This window comes from Bombyx mandarina, chromosome 01 (assembly GCF_030267445.1).
Source record: "Bombyx mandarina strain Sakado chromosome 01, ASM3026744v2".
Taxonomy (NCBI): domain Eukaryota; kingdom Metazoa; phylum Arthropoda; class Insecta; order Lepidoptera; family Bombycidae; genus Bombyx; species Bombyx mandarina.
In genome coordinates, this window is record NC_143208.1 from 12,417,967 (window position 1) to 12,443,479 (window position 25,513).

The 25,513-nt window shown below is 36.8% G+C and overlaps 1 protein-coding gene across 9 annotated transcripts in view; it reads right to left on the minus strand.

Moving 5' to 3' along the window:
- The window catches only part of LOC114246912 (uncharacterized), a 182,448-nt gene that overhangs the window by 109,626 nt on the left and 47,309 nt on the right, over positions 1-25,513 (minus strand). For all 9 annotated transcript variants that reach the window (XM_089730179.1, XM_089730140.1, XM_089730108.1 and 6 more), the window contains exon 2: positions 3,164-3,307. In XM_089730179.1, coding sequence (XP_089586305.1) covers positions 3,164-3,307 — 144 coding nt within the window. The remainder of the gene's footprint in view (positions 1-3,163; positions 3,308-25,513) is intronic.

Here is a 25,513-nt window from a genome sequence, read left to right on the forward strand (position 1 = left end):
AAATATTAGTTAACGATCACTTCATTAAAATCTAATTGTTTTGAATATCCATTATGTGTAGTAGATATTTAGTCTGGCCATAAATACTGTTACAATTAAAAATAAACAAAATATTACATTTGAATTTGGAATCTGTCATTTTTATATGATTGCTCATTGAGTTTTTTCATTTTGGCGCCAATACATTGTGCAATATTTTGCGATATTAAAATGGAGTGGGGTGATAGAAAGAACCGAATCGCTTGTGATTGGATTACACAAAGTAGGTATGGAGCCAAATGCAATTTTTAAAACTCTCCATACGCTTGGTATTAGTAAAATGTTTGTGTACCGGGCTATTAATGGGTGCAATGAGACCTCTTCTGTTTGTGACAGAAAAAGATCTGGCCGCAAAGGGAGGTCATAGAAAAATATTGTTTACGGATGAGAATATTTTTACAATTGAGCAACATTTTAACAAACAAAATGACCGTATTTATGCTCAAAGTTCTAAGGAAGCTTCTGAAGCTTAATTGAATTAAATTAAAAACATCAAATCTAATATTGATGCTAATAAACAAATAAAACGCACCTTTAATTAAAAAAGATAAATGTCGCGCGTATTAAGCGAAATGTCGATTAAATAAATAGCGCTTCATCCTTCGACATAAATTTATTTTATATATAACTTTTTTTTGCAAACACACATATCAATTTTATTACTAAAAGAGTTTGATATTGAATCGAGTGATCAAGTTAATTTCAATTCTAAAAGTTTCGGAATGCACTAGTCAAAACTTTAGATTAAAAACGGAAGTATTTGGACTCGGATGTCGAAACCTAATTTTCGAGGGTTATTCGAACTCAGATTAAACCTCACACAGCGCATCGCTCACTGCCCGATGAAAACTATTCGTATTAATTTTTCGCATGTACACGTAGATGGGCAGATGATTTAAAAACTCTCTCGGGAAAAATATTTTTTTATTTTTTATTCGAATGAAAATTTTAAATTGAATTTCATTCGTTAGTAGATTTATTGTTGAACTTTAATGTGTCTATGGCTGCTGCGGAATTAATGTTTTATATATAAGTGAAAGAAAGGTAGAATAAAAATTGCAGTAGGATAAGATAGAGACAAAAATAAATTACTATTGTTGCTTTAATGCACACTCTTTTTTTTACTTCTTTCAATTGTGTAGTACCACTGAATTGAATAAACCCCGAGAAACTGAGAAGAACTCTTACACTTATAACCTGCCATAGCAGCAGCAATTTATACATATATGTTGGATGGAATGGCGAAATCTAGTGGACATTTAGTTTAAGTTTAATAACAAAATCTTTTATTTAAGAAAAAAAAACTATTCGCAACATCGTCACGTCAATTGCTGATTGTCATTTATATTTTCTCATTTTAAAATAAAATTAGTATGCCAGTGTGAAATTGACCAAAAAGTACCGATCTTCCCACTTATATAACGTATGTTTAACGTAAATGTAATGTAAAAATTTTGCGAGTTGATTTTCAGTACACAGTGTTATTAATTAATGGTGGATGTCATAGGCGAACACATGTCAAGTACGCATTTCTTTAAAAACAATTGATACCTCCTTGGGGAATTGAAAACTGGCAAAATTGCGTCGCTTGGCATGAATACACCGGACGTCTTATCCTTTAGGCCTACACGAATGCAAACACTAAAATGCCGGTACATGCATCGTCACTTCGAACAAATATGCATAGGAGCACCTGCAGCTGTTTGTAGGCGGAATATTCTAAATGTTTACAGTGTCAAAGCGTGGCATGTCATAAATCTAACTAACGAACCGAAAATTTACCTAAAATCGTCCGACATTGTCGATGTACTCCAATTTCCAATTCAATTTGGACCTTTGAATAATCTAAGCAAAATTATCCCGGTATTTTGTAGCTTCAGCTACGTTAAAATATGAAAGAATATAAAATTGCTTTTACCGATAAGTGACCGCCCGAAAAACTGTGAAAATACACAAAATAACCGAGAGTTCGGATGAGTCATTTAATAAGTAGGGCCCTAAACATTAGTCTTGGGCCCGCGGTCCGCTCCCAATATCTGCGGATCGTCCAATCCCACATACCCCGCGTACTCCCTAGGAGCGGGGACCTCGTAGGAGGTTCGACCCCCGGCCCAGGAAAAAAAACCCCTAGGGCTTTATCTCAATAAATTTATATGTATTTTAATATTATTTTGGGCGGTCACTTATCGGTGGGAGGCATTGTACTCGTACCTCTAAATAAAAATGTATTCTTCATGCAAACTTTAATGTCCTCGTTTTGAACAAAACCTTCCATAGTGCCTCTTTATGTAAAGTGATAATTAAGTAATATTGCCTCCAAAGTTTGAATTCTCGTTGAATCAACTAGATGTGCTCGGGTTTCTATAAACCTTTGCCACGGACAACTATTTAGGATTACCCGTTTACGCCCAGATGTCCTCAGCTGATTTTGTGAGAAATACTCTAATTGCTTATGAAAGTCTAAGTAACTAGATTCAGTCCAGCTGTTTTGAAAATTAGGCCGGACGAACAAACAAAGTTATTTTATTTGTTCGCTTAGTTAGATATAAAGGATTACGCAGTATGCTATGTTCCTATTTGACAAACATTACATACGACAAATTTATCTGTACACAAATCGTTAGTCACGCGTTCCTTTGAAATGTAAATGCAAATATTAGGTGCCCCGTCACTCGAATGTACAGGACAAGTTTGTGGAATCGTTTCAAATGATTCAGTCATCTCCTTCCTACCATAGTACTGGAATGATTGTAGCTATGCATCTGCAATGCGATTCTAGGAATATTTTTGGTATTCTAGAAAAAACTTACCTCCATGATCTATATCACAATTTTTATCATAATCATCTTCATAGAATTAGCTTTAAATTATGTCGTAAGCATCAAGTTCTGCCCTAACTGATCAGTGCCTGTTTCGTCTTACAATTAAGTAACCTGTGTGCTTAGTGCGAGTTTTTTAACGTTCTCGATAGCGTAAAAGTTAGCTCACATTTGTATGGAATGGGATCGTTTGCCTACGTTTGCCGCTAGGGGCGCTGTTCCAACTGCATACAATATTGGGCTAACTTGTACTCTATCGAGAACGTTAACAACTCATACTAAGTACACTGTGAACGGCTACTTACCTTCGGTCGGTGTTGTCTGCTGACTGGAGTTGATGCGGGGACGCTCTTCGCCGGCTGCAATGTGCTTGGCGGTGCGTTTTGCCACCGGTCGCAGCTCGCGATCCACGTCGCTCGTGTCTTCCTCTTCGTAGCTATATTCTAGTTCTGCAACAATTATAATTACATAATATTAAATACTTAATAGTTAGACTGTATTATGACGCACTGGGGTTCGGAATAAATAAAAATTCTACCAAAGTACAGATTGAAACTCTATTTAACTTAAACTTAAAACACTTAACGAACACAATTATATTTTTCTGCTTCGCTTCGAGTAGATCCGATTACTAATTGCCTTCGTGTCATCTCTGCAACGCTTTTATAGTCGATACGACATCAAGTAGCTTAGATATACGTGTCCGTTATCTGACAATAGATGGTGTTGTACTTCTCGAGTGTTCTCGATTTTACTAGTTCCTTTGATATTCGCTTCCGCCATTCAACGACAGATGGCGTTGCTCTTACCATCGTAACAGTATTATCATATGGAGGCTGCTTGTATTGATATCCACCTCGAAGAACAGTCGAAATTACAGTTTTATTGTTCACGTAGAAAGTCAGATAGGGCTACAACAGGCTTGCTTTATTTTAAAGATATTAAATTAAAGATATAAATTTTCGCAAAACAAGCATTTCGTTGGTTATACAACCGATTCAGCGAATATTTGACAATTTTCCATTAGAAACAATAAAAAAACAATAGTCTAAGCTATTCATCAGATTATACTGATATACGATCTCTAATACAGAGACTTGACAGGTGATTCTAAAATAAAGAAAAGAAAAGAAATGGAACGAGGACGACCGTGACTGGCAGTGGTGATTATTTTCAATGCCTTCTTAAAAGACATACATGAAATAGACGACAAAGAACGAATTGACCGGTCACAAGGGATAAATACAAAATTATTTGCACAAGTAAGTCAGTGCGTTATGTCACTATAGCAGGCTTCACAGTGGGAAGTTCATTTGTCGGTTTTGTTCTGCACTCGACGAGTAGGCTCAAAATTTGCTGGATCCGTAGATGCGTAGCGTAAAACTGAATATGAGTAATAGAATTATTCGCGACCGGGGACTGGCTAATTGCGCTCGTACATGACATCGTAACGTTTCATTTTTTCCATGAAAAAACAGTGCATTTTTCTCTAGAACTAACTATGTTAAGCAAAAAATTTAAAACGCATTTTAAATCAATTCTGAAGTTAATTAAAGTTAGTCATTACAGTGCTGGGAGCTCCATACGTTGAAAATTGAATTGCAAAATAACAACATGAAACAGTGTAGAACCGCTAGAAATATAAGAGTCTCGAACACAAAGTTCCGTGAAAAGTTTAATTTGTTTTCAATTTTTCAATTTCAATTACGTTTTATTTTCACATAAAATATACAGAATCGATCTCGATTTCTCATAGTAATATTATTTTAACATTAATAAAATGATAATTCATAATTCAACAAAATTAAGCTCTCGAGTTCGGTTATTGTTTGTACAGATATTTTCGAAATACCAAAATGTGATTGAAAGCGTTGGTTTGTGGGATGAAAATATAACTAAAACATGTCCATGCTGTCCAACGAGGTAAGGTAGCCAGTATCTTGGGAAATCTGCCTCCTTCAAGCGCATTGGAAGATTTGTTCTACTGTATGAATTGTTTAATGTTAAATTAATTTGATTTGTTAAAAATTTATTCATATCATTAACTAGTAAGCTGATATTTATTACCAAAACACTATCATTACTCTTAAAGGTACTAAGAGATAATTTTATCCGTATTTTTTTCAGGCGGGGGGCCGAACCTCCTACGAGGTCCCCGCGCCTAGGGGGCGCGGGGTATGTGGAACTCGACGATCTGCAAGGTGTTGGGAGCAGACCGCGGGCCCAAGGAATTTTAGGGCCCACCCACTACACGACTCCCCTGAACTGTTCGCCCAAGCGTCCGATCCCCTCCAAGGTCAGAACCCGGATGAGGTAGGGGGGTTACCGCGGTCAACACTGCAACCAGACAGATAATTTCATTCTAGTGTAGCATTTTTTTGGGCTTTATTTGAGTACCAAAGCTGCCAGCCACCCACCCAGCTGGTGTTAAAATGTTATCGGAGTCCCTATGGACTATATACTACGTATATACTATAACTAGTCGGCCATAAATACTGTTACATAAAAATTGTTCTTTTTCTCTACTTTTTCATTATTTTTAATTTGGACCACGTATATTACCGTATAAACTTCTTTCGATTTTGCGCCATTTCACATATTTTTTCGTGTCCATTATCAAATTACAAATTGGAATGCGGTGTTAAAGAAAAATAATTTCAGTGATCGCCCTGCACAAAGTGGGTATGGAGCCGTCGGTCATATTTCAGACACTTCAAAAGCTTGGTATCAGCCGTATATTCGTATATTGTACTATCCAGATACTAACAAGTACAACAACACTTCGTCTGTCGAAGAACAGAAAAAATCGGGACGGCCACGTGCTATTAGAACTACAAAGGCCATTAGGAAGCAAAAAATCTTATCGAGAGAAATGAAGATTTCACAAGACCTGAAGCTCGATGCTTATCTTCGATATACATGCCCTACATCAATCTTTACAATTAAAGAGAGCGGATCGATCAAAACGCCTTCTGTCGCCATACTTAGGTGAAAGGCACAGAAATATCCTCCTTACCGATGAAAAAATGTTCACAATTGAAGAACACTACAATAAGCTCTTCTTTTTTTTTTTTTTTTTTTTTTTTTTTTTTTTTTTTTTTTTTTTTTTTTTTTTTTTTTTTCTCCACCTTATCCCACTATGTGGGGTCGGCACTGCTAATTTTTCTCTTCCATTCTCTTCTATCAGCCGTCAAGGTTTTGGCAAAGTTTTACGACCGGCCGCCTGCCTGACGTCAACCCTCCTTGGGAATGCTTTTGTTGGTAGATTGCCCGCTACCAATCGGGTAAGTCGCTGGATGTTTGCGCTTAAAATCCCCCTGTCGCCTTTTACGACACCCCTGGGAAGATAAGGGGGCGGAACTATTCTTAGCCGGATCCGCACGGAACAATAAGCAAAATGATAAAATGTACGCTCACAGTTCTAAAGAAGCTGATCAAGTGGTCGGAAAGGTACAACGTGGTCATCATCCTGCATCAGTGATGATTTGGTGGGACGTGTCTTATGAAGGAGTCACAAAACTACATTTTGTGAAAAATTACTGAGAACTTCAGCCAAAGCGTATCAAGATACAGTCTTGGATCATGTTGTGAAGACTTTCAGTAATACACTTTTTAAAAATACAACGTGGACTTTCCAGTAGGACTCTGGTCACAATGCACGAACTACCCAAGTCTGGCTTAAAACCAACGCTCCGGACTTTATAAAAGCTGAAGACTGGCCCTCATCTAGCCCAGACCTCAACCCTTTAGACTTCAAATTATGGTCAGTTTTAGAGGACATGGCCTGCCCTAAACGTCACAGCGACATTGAACCTCTTAAAAAATCTTTGGAGCAAGCAGTGGCGAAAATTCCGTTGGAAACAGTGCATAAATCCAAAGATTCGTGGCCATTTCGGCTAGAATATTTTTTTATTTTTTGCTGAGTTTTTAATAATATGTAAGAATGCATTTTAATTATATTACATTACTTGCATTTTGCCTTGAATGCCTTGAGACATGAGGTCTAAATTTCAGTTGTCCGTGTCCACTCTTCACACAGGCACGTATGACTTCTTGGCAGTAAAAATAGTCAAAGATGTGTTCAGACTGAGAAAACTACCCGTAATTATGTTAATTTATAAATTCTGTCTATACATTTCATGTAAAATTATCTACATAATACACACTAACACAGCTTTGTACAATTCGCAATTGAAGAATTGCTTCGTATAATAATAACATTTTTATTAATTTGGGTTTTTTATTGATAGTGAAATATGTATCTACAATATAATATACATACATTGCCCTGCTGCCGTTTCTACCCTAGTAACCATCGACACCAATTTGAAGTACAGAACGAAAAAAAATGGTTGTTAATCCAATGCAACTGAGATTACAATCTCACGTATCAACATAAGCAATTGAAGGCGTGATGGAATGAAAATTTTTTTGGGTTCTATGCCTATTGATACAATATTTAGGTAACCTCTATTCGTTACATTTACGAAAGCAATTTCTTAATAAATAAAAACGTTTCATATCCCCGATTTCCAGCAACTGTAGACACAATTAAAATCCGTTCTCAAGTTTTATTCTCTTGTTAATTATTTTATATCCAAATTGAATTTGTGACAACCGCGTGACAATTTAATAAATCGGCAAAACAACTCTTTAATACCGGTTTTTTGTTGAAAGTTTTCACTCTGAGGGATGTTTATAGATTTTTACGTTTTTGAAATATTATTTGTTATAGTATAAATACATAAAAAATTGTTAAGTATCTAGTTCCCTCCGATTTGTCAACCGACTTTCTTTTTATTTTCTGATTAAGTAGCTTTGAGTAATTGACGAGGCGTTAGGTGCTATCAATACTTTTTATTTATTAGAAATGATTAATTTTTTTGTATGTCCATAGCAAAACCGAAATAATAGTCTAAATGTTCATAAAATGAATAATAATCTTGAAATGAATCTTGAGATGAACAAAGGCAAAGAAATTAAATTGGGCGAAAAACAAAGAAAACGGTACTTGATTTTTTTGTCTTTGCCTATTTATATAGAGATTCTTGATATGCTGATTATTTTAGGAGAAGCAGGGGCTTTTTTGTCGCTTTCTGTCTCAGTACACGTGCTTAAAGAGTTTATGGGAGCTTAATTCCTCTGAATCCTGTAGCTATGAGTCTACACGGTATTATTTGTACTTAATATCGAACTCGTAATTACTGGCTTACTCAAACAGCTTGTTGAGTAGTATTTAGAGGCGTTTTACTTTATTTTCTGTAAATAAGCTTTTCCATAATCATTAATTTATGTAATCATTCATTCATTTAATCAGTGATTCTGTAAGAGAAGTTTTTATAAATTAGATCTACTATTAAGAAAACTTGCATATCTTGATGTAAAGAGTAGGACATCTTATATAATTAGTTAATGTTTTGAAAATTGTGATATTGATCTCAGCTCTCATGATGGGTTACTCAAACTGTGATATCTGTAGACCGCGGTAACAGCAGATGAAGCATTAGCTTATTCATTGATTAAATGACATAAGAAGCCCGAATGGAAAAATTAAAGAAATTATAATTGAAGAAATTTTCGTATTGCATTTACCATTCGTCGCAAACTACAAGTAACCATATCCACAATAATATAACAATCTATTTAAAAATGAATTACTGTTCGTTAGTCTCGCTAAAGATTGAGAACGGCTGGACCGATTTGGCTAATTTTGGTCTTGAATTATTTGTGGAAATCCAGAAAAGGCTTAAAAGGTAGATAAATATGAAAATTCTCAGAATTAAATAAAAATAACAATTTTGGTTTTCCTTTGATGTGTCCCTCGTCGGACGGATTCCTTTTGTTTGTTTTAAGTTTATTTTATACAAAAGCTTAGGTCTTTTATTTATCGATTGAGGCACTACGAAGTCTGTTGGGTCAGCTAGTCTACACTAATATTATAAAGAGGAAAGATTTGTTTGTTTGTTTGTTTCGAATAGGCTCCGAAACTACTGGACCGATTTGAAAAATTCTTTTTCCATTAGAAGCCGACATTGTCCCTGATGAACATAGGCTACTTTTTTTTTTTTTTTTTTATTTTTTGGTTTCATGTGTGTTTTAATGTTTCCGAAGCGAAGCGAGGGCGGGTCGCTAGTAAGAAATAAAAAGATAGCTTCAATATAATTTCTTAAGAAGCATAAATTTTCATTCCAAGTAAACTATATTTCATGAAAGTCGATAAAGGAAAACCCTGTCTTTTCTTCTAGCTATTCTCAACTTAACCTAAGGAGCTAATCCGATAAAATTGCTATAGCACGATGCGGTCCCATGTATTCTCATAAAATTCTCGTACAATACTCTCTCATATGAGGAATATCGTTTTAGTTTCGCGACATAATAATGCCGTGAATAAATTTCTGTAAAATCTAATATTTTTTTAAATAAAATTTGATTACTTTTCTCCCTTGATACGGAAGGGAAGAGCGATGTATATACTTTACGCTGTATTTAACTTTGTTAATATTAGCTAACTAGCGGCCCGCTCCGGCTCCGCTCGGACCTATAACAAAAATTTCAACAATATTTGACGTTGTTTTATTTTTTTAAATAAAAGAACACTTATTGCGGCATAGCTATAATAGTTAGACATATGCTGTCTCGACAGTTTTTTTAAATAGTAATGTGTTCTACAAAGTCGTGATACATTATTTCATTCTATCATGAATAGTTTTCGCAGGGCACGCGATGTAAAGAACATTTAAGGTAGTTTTTTTACACCTTGGGTTACATTATTTCATTTTTTTTTAAAAGATAATAGCCTATGTCATTCGGGAATAGTTTAGCTTTCAAACAGTGAAAGAATTTTTCAAATCGGTTCAGTAGTTTCGGAGCCTATACAATACAAACAAGCAAACAAATATTTCCTCTTTATAATATTAAGTAGATTTAAGCACATTTAAACTTATTTAATATTTATATCTGTTTGGTCATTCGCGTTAAGACAGCTTCTAATTTGAGAATTGTCCAGTTACGATTGGCGCTTCAGGAAAGATCTAATAGCACTTAAAGTAAGTGACTTGCAATTGAATTTAACAAACGTATGTTTTCCTTTCATTTAGTGATAGTCCCAGTGTAGTGACAGCGTCGTGTTTCACGAGTAATTTATACAATGGAAATAAATGTAGCAATGCAGTGCCTGCGGTTGTCGGAAGTTGGAATAGAGGGAAGCGGAGTGGGATCAGGAAGCCACGGGCGATTTCGCTTGGCGCTCCACGTGCCTTCCAACTATTGCACTACTCATAGTACACATAATAAGTATCCGTTTCCTTTTTTCAGTCGGCATTATTTAGTGCCATTAATTGTTTCATAATCTTATTTGTATCGCTTCTTTGCGCTCGTTAGTAAACATGTGTCGACAACGGTTCGTGTCAACGAAAGGATGTAGTTTTCTCATTGGCTAAGTAAGAGTATGGCCGGATTCCTTTCCTTTCTTTTCCCTACCTAAGCTGATAGCCTTGAGAGGATATTTCAGCGTAACCTTAACTAGTAGGTGAGCTCACGGGGCTCAAACCGGAGAGATGCTAACACTGGCCCTAGCAAGAGCAGTGCTTCGCAGAATCTACCACCGGATCGGAAACGCGACCCACTGAGAGCATCCGGCGAGAAACTCAGTGGGCTGTGTCTATGGGTTAATTCGCTCGTCGAGCCCTTTGTCGCAAATGACGGGTTCGACGAGGACGGTGACCGGTGCTTGTGGTACCTAAAAGCACCGTTAATGGATCGAGAGGATCCGTAATGACGTGTTTTGGGCGACGTCGACTGTTTACCATTCGGTCTACAGGATCGGGTAGAGGGTTCTCATGTCGTGCCGCCTTCTCAAAGTGGTCGGATTCCTGATGTCTAAATATGAAATTGAATTGTCTGTCTATTATTTCGAATTAAATACATTTTTAATCTCATAAGCTTAAATGTAAATAAAATCAAAAATGTTAAATTTTTATGATTATCTGTTACATAGTGCTGTGCAATGTTCGAAATCACTGAATTTTTCTTGGAAAGTGAATAACTTTAACGTATTTATTAGGTCAGCTTGCCGTCTCGGTAATGCTGCGGGCGCCTACGTAAATATTCAAAAAAGAAATAGAAGATTTCATTACATTTGTGATCTTTATCTAATGTGTTCTTAAAATCAGTAAAAGATCCTTATTCATGTTTTCTTCATTCGCGTTTTCCCTATTCGCGGATTAAAAATGCGATCTATCCTATGTTCGCGGTTAAATATTTATTTTTTCGCGGATCTAATCGGTACATATACATTGATAAAGAGGATTTCGTATTCACGGTTTCTGTATTCGCGGTATATTCACGGAACCTATATTCCCACTGCGTTTATCGCCGGATATTCTCAGTGGGTCGCGTTTTCGTTCCGGTGGTAGATTCTGCGAAGCACTGCTCTTGTTAGGGCCAGTGTTAGCAACACTCCCCCCGGTTAGAGCCCTGTGAGCTCACCTACACGTCAAGGAGAAGCTAAAATAGCCTCACAAGGCTATCAGCATAGGTAAGAAAAAAAAAAGGAAGGAACGTATATTCTCCGAATAGAAAGCCTTTATTGTATCATCACTACATAGTATAAAACAAAGTCGCTTTCTCTGTCCCTATAACCCTATATATGCTTAAATCTTTAAAACTACGCAACGGACTTTGATTTTGATTTTTAGTAGAAAGAGTGATTGAAAAGGTAGGTTTAATATAACATCCACTAAATAGTGGAGAAATCAATAATAAATTACAGTTTCCGAAGCGAAGCCAGGGCGGGCGGCTAGTTTCACTATAAAACTGTAATAGACAAAATTTTAAATACTATAGAAATATATTATTATATTCCTCTTTTTTTCAGTAAAAGAGCAAAGCCTATAAAATTGAAAAGAAAGTTTATGACTTGAGCGATATAATCCCCTTATAACGCTGTACTAGCACGCGGTCACAGCTCAACTAACGCGACTGTGACTTAGTTAAGCGGAAACATGGCTGTGCCGCAATCTCAACCGAGCTATTTAACCAAACAACTAGGCAGGCATTGAGGTAGCTGCCCGTGCGGACTTACGATGCTTCGTATAGCCGATTATTGCGGATTGACGATTCCAGTACTCTGGTGTAATCATAGAACGCTGCTACTCAACCGTTAGTGGATCCCTTAGTCATTTACGACACTTACGGGAAGAAATGGGGTGACACTACTCTAGGTCATCTTATATTATAGTATTTTTTTATTGCTTAGATAGGTGGACAAGCTAACTGCCCACCTGGTGTTAAGTGGTTACTGGAGCCCATAGACATCTGGGCCAGGCACCTTGAGATATAAGTTCTAAGGTCTCAGTAGGTATAGCTAGAGCGACTGCCCCACCTTTCAAACCGAAACGCATTACTGCTTCACGGCAGAAATATATAAAAATGGATACAGACAAATATCATGGCAGTCCTAGCTTAGATGGTAGCTGGATCTCGTAGACTCTACAACGTGATTGCCGTCGCCAATGGGCTCGCTCGGAACCGATTGGAGTTCTATGCTTTCATTTTCTAAATTGGATTTTCGTATTAGTTAGACATATTTTATTTATTTTCGTTGTTGGATAAACTACAAAACGGTGCAAAACGCAGACGGGAAATAAGATAGAAAAATATTAAAAATAACACAGTTTTATAGGTGTAGATTGAACACATAAATTATTTAAATGTTAAAATCTATGTACATAATTTCGTAAGTTTTTTTTTTAAAACACCTACGTTGTGTTCGAATAAAACGAAAAATTCATTTACAAAAGAAGCTTTTTTTTTATAAGGTTTTAATTGAGATTGGTATTTACAATCTCTTTAATGCTCGGCTCTCTGTGTCGAATGACCTCATTCATTGAGACGACTGTGTTCGTAGCAAATTAATTAAGCAGGCGCTTATTTAATGGCTTCAGGCGCTGCCTAATCACTAAATGAACAAAACGTAGTATTTTCAGGACGTCTAAATCAACATGAATAATCTTTAAAGACGCAAAGAAATACTATAGATATGATTCCGGTTAGACGCGTGGTTAATATTTTTTTTTTGATATTGCTTAGACGGGTGTACGAGCTCACAGCCCAGCTTATGTTTAGTGGTTACTGGAGCCCATAGACATCTACAACGTAAATGCGCCACCCACCCTGAGATATAAGTTCTAAGGTCTCAGTATAGTTAGAACGGCTGCCCCACCCTTCAAACCGAAACGCATTACTGCTTCACGATAGAAATAGGCAGGGCTGTGGTACCTACCCGTCCGGTCTCACAAGAGGTCCACCACCAGTAATAATACAACCGAAACTTCGACCTCATATCTCCAGGTGGACAGAACGCGCTTTATAAACTTTATGAACTACAAAACTCATCAAGAGAAAAAAGACAGAAAATAATGTGTATATGGTAATATTAACCGAATGTAATTTCTAAAAGCCCACAACTCTGATATTAACGTGTTTGTTAACGAATTAAATTGACATACTCGATTTGTATTGAGATTCAATTTTATGATTTTCGCTTATATATTATTTAGTTGGCTTACTGAAATAACTTAATCAATGCCACACCAGACGCATAATCAAATATGATTAATCCGGAACTTTATGATAATATATCACTTAGCAGCTAGAGGGGAAGGTTGAGTCACAGATTATCTTTAAAAAAAATGTTTACCTATGATAATTCTCAAGATAAAAGACTGCAAAATAATACACCACTCGAGTAATCGCACGCAAGTCATCTGCTCCCACCTAATTACTTTACAATGCCCACTATCCATCCAGTCGAGATTTTTTAACGAGAACGCGCCCTAAACACGTCATTACGGATCCTTCTCTTTTTTTCTCGATCTATTTTTTTTATTTTTTTATTGCCCTTGTGGGCAGACGGGCACACGGCCCACCTGATGGTGAGTAGTTACCGTCGCCCATAGACTTCAGCAATGCCAGGGGCAGAGCCAAGCCGCTGCCTACCGCTTAATACTCTCCACAGGCCTCGTTTGAAGAAGGACATGTCATAGCGCTCGGGAAGCACCGTGGAGGGGAGCTCATTCCATAGCTGGATGGTACGTGGCAAAAAAGCCCTCTGGAAACGCACTGTGGATTAACGGTGATTTTAGGTACCACAAGCACCGGTCACCGATCTCGTTGAAACCGTCGCTTGCGGCGAAGGGCTCGACGAGTGAATTAACCCATAGACACAGCCCACTGAGTTTCTCGCCGGATCTTCTCAGTACGTCGCGTTTCCGATCCGGTGGTAGATTCTGCAAAGCACTGCTCTTGCTAGGCCCAGTATAAGCAACACACCAGGTTTGAGCCCCGTAAGCTTACCTACACGTCAAGGTGAAGCTAGCCTCTCAAGGCTATCGGAATAGGGAGGAAAAAAAATAAAAAAAAATAAAAGCTATAACGCGAAGAGAGAAGTTGTATCAATTTTTTTTGTTTTATTCATTTAGTGTTCACGTTTAAATATGTAATAACGGTGGCTTGTTATTATTTATTATTATTATGTTTAGCATCTATGGAAGGGCACAAAGAAAGCTGCTGGACGTATTATAGCTTCTCGGGTTCTTCCAAAAGGTTCATTAAAAAAATTCTGCAAATAGCCACCATTTTTTACTGAGACAATATTTCGTCCCATCTCATCTTGTTTAATTTAATGTTTTATTGATGAGTACCGTATTACTTTGATGACAAGTAAACGTATTTTACTGCTACAACGTCAATTTTACTTTGACATCTGCTTAACACAGCTAAAAATACTCTAAAAAGGTTTTCTCTGACAATCGCGACTTTTTGGCGGGAACGCGGCGGGCGACGTTATATGAATAGTTGCTCTATATTTCATTCCATCTCATCTAATTTCATTTATTTTATCTCGATTTATCAAAGTCACAAATTAATCAACTTCGTCCCATTTCGCTGCATATCATTTTTATATTATAACGGAATACAAGAAAAAAATAGATTAGATTTGGCCTAAAGGTCTCGTGACCAGGCCATAAAATTTGCTGCAATGACATAAATCATAAAACTTCAATAAGTCCTCAGCGATACAAAAACATTGCGCCTGTCTGGCCTTGTGTACCCCTGAAAACGGTTCACGCTATATTTATTTTATTACGTTATATTGTTTTATTAAAAACATTAATTTTGTGGCCAGTTTAAAGTTTGTCTCTCAGTAACAAGGCGTATAGGCTACCTCCTTTGACCTGGTGGTAAATAATTACCGGAATCGGCAATATAAATAGGAGCTTACATCTACTACTACTACTACTATATTGACCTACCAGACCAGAAATGGTAAGCGCAAGAAGAAATAGAATAATGACACCCATCTAAGCGGTCTTACCATACCTACTTCCTGTTTAATGAAAGAGGGAGAAATTAGAGGCGGAAGTAAAAAAGATATATTTATAATTTGAGAGGGTGAAGGTAATTAAGATTAAACAACCGTTTTAGGATATTTGAAATATACTAGTTATGTGACTCTTTAATGTCATGGCTTTAGTAATAATTGCGTATCTCTCTTTTATGGATAATATATAGATAAATAATAATGTATATATTTCTGTTCTTTAAGCGTTCCTAAGCCATTGATTGGTTGTGATGTAACTTGGTACAGCTTACGTTGTCACTCCAGGAAGGTATCTGTCAAAGCTGTACAATGTCAAACCATCAATGTACTTTAAAATCAATTATTTTTTTTCATACAATTAGCAATAGACAATACAGAGCGTCGCCGTGTTCATATAGCAACAGATTGAGAGTCGCGTTTAACATTCCTACAATCAAAGAGTGAATTTTCTATTATTGAATAAACGTTATATTATTTCTTCTTGGAACCATTGTAACTTGGAAAAGTCGAAGCATTTGATTTTTTCATTTCTTTCTGGAACGAATAAAAATGAGCTCACTTTCAAACGGCATTGTATTATTTATCCCGTTACATTTTTATTTGTGTTATTCATCTTATTTTGATTTCTCGTGTTACGTTTCGCGCGACACAAATATTAATTTAAGTAATACCTTTCGATACCTTTATCTATACAAAGATGTTAGACGAATTCCTTGATTCCTTGATACTTTTGAAGTATAATAAATCGATATAATGATGAATGGGTGTGGGTGTGGAGTTTTTGTATATATTTTTTGTTGTTCTTCTACGTGTACTGGTGTCTTCTTCTGAAGTTCTTACCGGTGGGAGTATTGTTTGTGTGGTAGGTATTGTAAGTTATTCCTGCTACAAATCAATCATGGAGTCTTGGAAGTGTTTGACAGCTATTATAAAATACTATTGAGATTACGAGTGTGTCTGAAAGTGGTCGCGACATCTCCGTTGTGTTGTCTGTCTGATCCGGTAACCTAACACTAATGTGCCATATGCTTATTCTATCCAAAAAGTGCAATGGTTAAAAGTAAAAAGTAACGCGCATTTCATTTTACACGCTCATTAAAATTAATGATGTCATCAAAGCTACACTATTTTCCGTGCCTTAAAATGAGTGGCCAAGTTATGGAGACCCATGAACGCATTATTGTTCAGTTTCACTGGAACTTAACACATAACATGAAATGTGTTCAGGACCCTTAGGATCGACCTTTTCGACAATTTATCCCAAATATTTGGCCCGCAGTATCCAGAGCTTATAAGAGTATAAAATGAGAGAGAGAGAGAGAGAGAGAGAGAGAGAGAAGGTATGATTACGATTTTTGCAAAAAACATTGATTATGGATTTACTTCGGTCATCTAGATTTACATTCTGAGTTACTTTAATTCATACATCTAATTTTAGGTGCATCTAATTTAGGTAGCCCATGTTCCTCCAATCCAAAATATTGTGCGCCTTAAACGGGTCAGCAGTGAGATGTTACAATAAAAAAAAAAAAAATTATTTTCATCGAGATTTCAGTAAGTTCTTTTTCCGCTGCTGTATCAATTCAGTACATCCGATACATTTTTTTAAAACAACAGTAAAGTAACATTTTCGCACACATAAGAGATCAATCCGTTTCATTTTCATACGCACAACACGAAACTGAGGGGCGCGGGGCCGAATTCTCGGGGATCGATCATGATTCGTAGTACTCAGATTACACAACGGCCCAGTTGGCAAGAAGAACGCCTATTCCGAACGTGACAAAACTTACACAGCGTGCCGTGCTACCGTAATATTGTTTGCGGTCCCCAATTTACTGTAAACACCTTTCCTAGGCCATTAAATTTTAGTATCGGTCCAGACCTACACGAGTACACGGTTTCTGTTCAATATATGGTCAAGACGTGGAATAACGAGTTAGATGTTTTTTTTTTTAGTTTAGTGTTCTGTCTAGTCAGACGTACTCAAGCCAAGACTATATCGCCAAACTCATGCTCTCGGAATACCTCGCAGGGTGACAGCAGGTGCTGTAAAACGGTGCACTTGGAAAAATCGAGCATCATCCACTACGATTCATCTTAGCCGTATACTCAGCTCAGTAAAGATATTAAACCGTCCGATGCACGTAACTTTTGAAGCAGCGATGTCCGGTCAGCACCTGAGCTGCCGCCATAAACTGTCATTAGTGGGTAACTGGTATAGTTGTTGCAAAGTACGAGCGCGCGTGCCCTTTATTTGTAGTTGTAATCGTAAATACACATTTTCGATAGTGTGTGTATCCGACGGAGCGGTCAGTAGCTACATTAGCTACATATAGCCTACAGTGACGCGTATACAGATTGGTCACTCACACAACTAAGGACGGCGCGCAGTCGTACTTTGCAACAACTATACCAGTTACCCACTAATGACAGTTTAGGGCGGCAGCTCAGGTGCTGAAAAAAAAAGCAACTATATCTGTGTATTACAGTAACCGATTAGCATCCGTAAGCCCTGAGTATCTCGGTCCATCTTATCCAGTAAACGTTTATTTTTTTTCAGCCCACGCACGTCCATTGCTGGACATGAGCCTCCCCCAAGGTTCGCCACAATAACCGATCCAGCGCAGTCTGCTTCCAGCGGATTCCCGCGACTTTTAGGAGGATAATTTTCCACCTCGTGGAAAGCCTACCCACATTGCGCTTTCCGGTACGCGGTCGCCATTCGAAAGCTTTCCAGCCCCAGCGACCATCTATTCTGTTAGCTGTGTGACCTGCCTACCGCCACTTCAATCTTGCAATCTTTGAAGCTATATCAGTTACCTTGGTTCTTCCGTGAATCTCCTCATTCCTTATTCGATTTCGCAGGGAATCCCAGAGCATGTCCTTATCCGTTGCTCTTTTAGTGACTTTGAGCCTCATAGCCAATAAACAAATAGGCTGTTCAAATGAAATTTGGTATAAAATGTCAATTTGGTCACGATATAAAATCTCGAGATAACGTTACGAAAGCGTAAAAAAGAATAGTGATACTGAAGCCTATCTTTAATTGTCATAATAATTAAGTCCTCCAATGTAAATTTTACATAAAGTGTAATAAATAAATAAATAATTTGGTTTTAATTGAGATTTCGGTGTCGGATTTCGGTAATAATCAGAAAGCCGTATTTACCGTTCCCATGTCAAACGCAAAACGATATACAGTTTTCAAAGAATATCAGAATTTCGGTAATAATCAGAAAGCCGTATTTAGTGTTCCCATGTCAAACGCAAAATGGTATACAGTTTTCCAAGAATATCAGAATTTCGGTAATAATCAGAAAGCCGTATTTAGTGTTCCCATGTCAAACGCAAAATGGTATACAGTTTTCCAAGAATATCAGAATTTCGGTAATAATCAGAAAGCCGTAATTACCGTTCCCACATCAAACAAAAATAGTATACAGTTTTCAAAGAATATCAGAATAACTCAAACATTGGTGGGTGAGAGACTAAAATAAAAATTGTTTTAAATGTTTCGCTGTTTTAGATTACATTGGCGACGTGTAGCGTTTAATGCGCCGTGATGCTGGACGCGACCGCATACGGATGTTGTCTATTAAGCAATCGGAAGGCGTTGAGGTCGTCCACAATTTTATTAATCTCCAACGTCACAATTAATTTACATATCGCACGCGACATACGCACACACACAACGCCCTAAGTAGAAATAAACTGGAAAACTAATCTGTATCCGTAACTCTAATTCTAATCGTACTGTACGAACTGTAAGGGTAATTAATTGTATTTCACTACATAGTATAAAACAAAGTCGCTTTCTCTGTCCCTATATCCCTATGTATGCTTAAATCTTTAAAACTACGCAACGGATTTTTATGCGTTTTTTTTAACAGATAGAGTGATTGAAGAGGAAGGTTTATATGTATAATAACATCCATTAAATAGTGGAGAAATCAATAATAAATTACAGTTTCCGAAGAGAAGCGAGGGCGGATCGCTAGTTGAAAATATTTACCAAAAAAAAAGTGTATACTATAACTACCTATATCACCAAAACTAAAATAAATAATGGACCTAATTGAAACTACGTTTATGAATTAATCTCGCAAAAACTCTAAATCATTCGAAACCACCACAAATCACATACAAAACTTATCGCAAGGCGAAAGCAATTTACGCTGTGCTGTCTATACACTTCTGCAGCATTACGGAAGGTCCATAAGCTCAATTACAGATCCAGTGTCATCAAAACATATTTTTTTATTGCTTAGATGGGTGGACGAGCTCACAGCCCACCTTGTGTTAAGTGGTTACTGGAGCCTATAGACATTTACAACGTAAATGCGCTACTCACCTTGAGAGATCTAAGGTCTCAGTATAGTTACAACGGCTGCCCCACCCTTCAAACCGAAACGCATTACTGCTTCACGGCAGAAATAGGCAGGGTGGTGGTACCTATCCGCGCGGACTCACAAGAAGTCCTACCACCAGTAAAAAATATATCAATGATGTAATTCATACCTTGACTTTGACGAATGCGACCCCATTCAGCATTACCACGGACAAGTCGCGTCAGGAGCTCCTCTGTCCGTTTAGGTCAGTGAAAACTACCTGAATAGATATTCGGAAAGTGCTTTCACAAAGCAGGTCAATTTATCAACGTTGTATTCAAACAGTGGTCGGAAACAAAGAGAAGAAATGACGCAAACACAATTTGGCGATCGGATACCGAGGACGACCGTAAATTTTCATGAATGGAGGGAAACGATCGAGAAACGGCTGCCTTATCGAAAAGCACACACGTCATGAGTTAGCTCTATCGAACGACAATTTTTTTTTCTACTTTACAGTGAATTGCCGGATCGTTGTCTAATTTCATTTTATTGGTATTACGCCAATTTATTCGAAATTCAAAACGTACCGCATCTTATTATTTGTTATTAATCGTATGGCGATCTATAATGCACGCATAATCACTGCTTTTTTTTTTTTTATTGCTTAGATGGATGGACGAGCTCACAGCCCACCTGGTGTTAAGTGGTTACTGGAGCCCATAGACATCTACAACGTAAATGCGCCACCCACCTCGAGATATAAGTTCTAAGATCTCAGTATAGTTACAACGGCTACCCCACCCTTCGAACCGAAACGCATTACTGCTTCACGGCGGAAATAAGCGGGGTGGTGGTACCTACCCGCGCGGACTCACAAGAGGTCCTACCACCAGTAATTACGCAAATTATAATTTTGCGGGTTTGATTTTTATTGCACGATGTTATTCCTTCACCGTGGAAGTCAATCGTGAACATTTGTTGAGTACGTATTTCATTAGAAAAATTGGTACACGCCTGCGGGATTTGAACACCGGTGCATCGCTACATACGAATGCACCGGACGTCTTATCCTTTAGGCCACAACGACTTAATAAGTTAATTAATTAATTAATTATGTTAATTAAGTTGATTAATGTCTCAAATTAATCATCTTCATTTCATTTCACTTGATATTATTATTTTTCATAAAAATAAGAATGTAAATTAAAATAAGACTTGACCTAAAGGTTTTAGTTACCAGGTCATAAAATCCCTTAAAAAAATTTATATCAGCAAGTAATTGTTTGATAAAATAAATATGGTGAATGTTAAATACATATGTAATAAAATATGTACGTGTAGCATATTTATTACATAAAAGATACCGAAAGATTGGTTCAGCTTCTCATAAATAGCTGGAGCTTAGTTATAATTCAACCGTTCTATATACCATGCCAAGAACCAGTCTACTCCAGCGACGGTCAGTTCTACGGCATGTATGGCCAGCCCACTGCCACTCCAGCTTGTTGACTTTTTGAGCTACGTCGATGACTTTAGTTCTCTGTCGAATAACCTCATCCCTGATTTCATCGCTCAGGGAAACTCCGAGCACCACAGTTTTCATGGCTCACTGAGTGACGTTGAGCTGATAGACTAGCCGCACTGTGAGTTTCCACGTCATGAGTGGAGACGTGCAGCCAGGAATGTAAAGTGGAACACCCTTAGGTGGTGCGATGACCTCCGAGAGAAGGGGCAAGAAGTAGATGAGGAGAACCGAAGACCGGGCTCAGTGGTGTGGATAGAAGAGGTCTATGTCCAGCAGTGGACGACTAGCGGCTGATGATGATATACCACATAATACCACATATAAACCCTCAGGCACAGCCCACTGAGTTTCTCGCCGGATCTTATCAGTGGGTCGCGTTTCCGATCCGGCGGTAGATTCTGCGAAGCACGGCTCTTGTTAGGGTTCGTGTTAGCAACGTCGTGAGGTTTGAGCCCCGTGAGCTAACCTACTAGTTAAGGTTACGCTGAAATAGCCTCTCAAGGCTATCAGTTTAGGTAGGAAAAAAAAACCACATAATTTCCAGACGTCACAAAGGTTAAATGCACTCACAAAACGTTACATATGAGTTTCAGAATACTGATAGTAGTGGCACCTACGCATTTTCGAACTTCGAACTATTCATATATTGTGAGGCACGCATAGTTTAGTTTAGATCTAAAAAAGTTAACGAATTAATATATTACTAGAGGTCCCGCAGTAGTCGAAATTCGACTATAATTAATTGGAATTGTAAGTTTTTACACTATTATGATTGTATTTTATACTTCTATAATCACAAATTTCGCTAAGATTACACTATAAAAAGTATTAACAAAGACAAACAATATTTAATCTATTCTCAATTTGACCACAGACGTTAAGAACAAAAGTTTGACAATAAATAGTATGCATGCGTGTGTGCGTCAAATACATGGCATGTAATGTTTTCTTTATTGATTTAATGTATCTTTTATGCATTATTTTAAAAAGATATTAGCATTGTACACTTCTTCTCTATATTCTCTATGAGTGTGGAAAATTTCATACACCTCCGTCCGCGCAATTTTCGTAAAAAGGGATACAAAGTTTTTGCTTCACGTATTAATATACATATATACCTAGATGCTGGTACTACGCGTAATCAAAACGCGACGCCGAAATCGATCGCTCTTCCTTAATGAAATACTTTTAATATTAAAACCTTAACTGTATTTTCCTTTCTTTGCTTCGAGTAGAATCGTGATGGATCTCTCAAAGTAATAACGAGAAGCAACGCTTAGCGCCGAACCATCGTTTGTGATCGCGTTTTTCTTATTTTTTGCGGACATTTTTATTGTTAAGGACATCGTTCCGTATCTATTTTATTAAATAAAATACAAATTCATTTTTTTTGGCTGCTGTTACATCATGATCTCTTCTAGTTCCTGCGGCCTAAGCAATAAAAATAATTAAATATTGTCACGAACGAATATAGAAAAGATACATTTATTGTTTATGGTTGGATGTCATGTTTCCTCGTCTACTTGAACCCTGAATAAAAATCCTGATCTGTTATTTTATTGTTATTAATGTTAAGCGGATGACACCGCATAGAGACAGCTAGTAATGCAGTAGTTCTAGGTTACACAGGCTTAGTTGTTTTAAAAATATAACTAATAATAATAACTAGGAACAAAACACGCACGGTCGTCCGACCTCTAATTAGGATATTTATTTATTTAATATATTTTGTACACACAGCTGTTACAAGAAATACGACAATAAGGATACAGAGTACAAGGGCACTACTTGTTTCATGTTGAAATCTCTTCCAGTGTCCCGCAAAAGGAAAGTAGAATTAGGAATACAAACCTACACATACTTAAATCCGTGTAAATATAGACATGTATAGATAATAAACACCCGGTCAACGAGCAAACAAACTTGTTCATCACACGAATGTTTACCCGATGAGGGAATCGACCCCACGACCCTCGGCGTAACAGTCAGGATCGCTACCTACAACACCACCGAATCAGTTAAAAAAATATATAAAAGCTTAGTCACGATAGGGTATAGCTGTAATTTATATTACGAAAAGTTTTTTACGAAATTCTTAAGATTTTCATAAGCTCTTAGATGTCTTGATTAATATTTGTGACCTGAACGAGCTTTGTGGCAGGCGGCAAATGGATCAAAGTTAGTTACGGCTGCGAGAGACTCGGAGCAGAACTTTTGTTACAAATTACGGGCGCTTTAACCGAATAGTACTCTTATTGAATTTCTAAATATTTAATACAACAGCATTTGTCCTTTACAGAAAATAAGTGGCTAGATAAATATTGACTTGGCTACTCAATATGTATTACACGTTTATTTGAAGAGTGGGGCAGCCGTTGTAACTGTACTGAGACCTTAGAACTTACATCTCAAGGTGGGTGGCGGCATTTAGATTATAAATATATGGACCGTTTATTTTGAAAGTGGTGTAAGTCCATTATTGAGAAAAATGAGCTGTCACGTAATTCATGCTTAATTTAATGTAATTTTTTTATATATAACTAGTCCGTGTTTAATTTCTCAAAAAAAAACCCATGTTTAGTACAACTTAAAATCGTTCGGTAAATGTAATAGCATAATCATCGATTATGAAAGTGGTGTAAGTACAATTGACAGAGGTAGGTGGCATAGCCAGACCTCATATGATTTGCCTGTATTTTTAAATCAACAAATATAGTAACCTTTAATTTTCTCGAAACAAAAGAAAATGGACTTATACCACTTTCAAAATAAACGGTCCATATGTCTATGGGCTCCCGTAAGCACTTAACACCGGTGGGCTGCGAGCTCGTCCATCCGTCTATGCAATAAAATAATAATAATAATAATTCGAAATGATTAACAGTAATTCGTAAACATGCTTAACTAAGCCGTGATTCGAATTTAGGGCAGATTATAATTGTTCCAAACGTATTTTCCTAGCAGCTGCCAAGATGAATAACAACGTATATGAAAATTAAAACTTACAAGATTATGTCAAAATCTTGGTGTTTTCTACGTTATTTTCCATAAGGAGTGTTCAGAAGGATCGTTCAAGACAATATCGTGCTATCAGAGGATAGAGGAAGGATCCTACTACTCCCACTGATGTCCGCCACCGAAGTAAATTTCATTCTGGGTTTGAAAAGAATTCACAGCGCTGTACAGTAGTAAGTAGACTGGCAGTAACCATGAAATTACTAATGTCTTGCCGATAGTAACTACTAACCACGCGCCAAGTTTGGCGGATAGGTTATTAAAAAAATAACATAAAATTAAATTACCTTTTGTGCGACTGAAACTGAATGGTACTCAAAATCGTTCATAAACAAAAGCAGATGACACGCGGCTCTTGACTCAACTGAATACTTACAGGCTGTGCATTTTATGAAATCGAAAACGCATTGCATATTTTACCAGACCGAGTAACAAATTTGTAAAAACCTTCATGAATCGGTGAGGGTAGATTAAAAATTCAGTGTACATGGAAATCGATATAAATTTAAATTTTCTAATCACTAAAAACAATTTTTTTATTTATATTTAATTATCCTCAAGAGTTTTAAAGAAATTTTAATGAATAAGCCCGAGATAATAATGTCAACAATTCACCAAATACAAAGAAATACGTACAGTTGGAATTATTAAAGTGACCTTTGCGACTATTTGCATCATAAGACTCTCAAAACATTACTTTATTCATCAAAGTTCTGGGAAACAAATACGTAACTTTGAAAAATATTTAAAAAGATGTAAATTTCCAAATAAGGTTAAACTAAACTTAGTGTGGGATATATTTATACAATGCCTGGTAAGATGATTTCAACCTTCGATGCTCATATCAACTGTTCCACTAAATTGAGATATAAAACGTATTTATAAACTTTTTTTTTTCATCATAACGTAAAATGACAAACACAAAGTGAACGTCAAAGCGATACTTGGAAGTTGTTTCAATAACAATTTAATATCCTGACGAAAAAATAGAGGGAAATATGTATAATTTTCTCTCGACGTGTACAACAGAAGTAGCAATCAAATCGCTTTGAAAGAAAATAATGAAAGCCGTCATCGAAAAACTAAGGTCTTTCGTTCCATTGTACTATGCAAACTACGACAATCATAAACTAGTCTTTGAATTTTAATGAGATATTTTTACAACATAAATTCAAACTGATGATCAATAAGATACGTTTTTCGTCGCTAATTGAACTCTCTGAAAATAATCCTAGATGTTCTATAGAGGTCATGACAGCATTGTTTTGAAGTAATAAAATAAATTACGAACAGGAAACACTTCTGACCAGATCCATAAGAAAACTACTATAGTTTCGACCGTCAAAATTAAATTACTGACGAAGAGAAATATATGTTACAAACATTGGGAAGTTTCCTA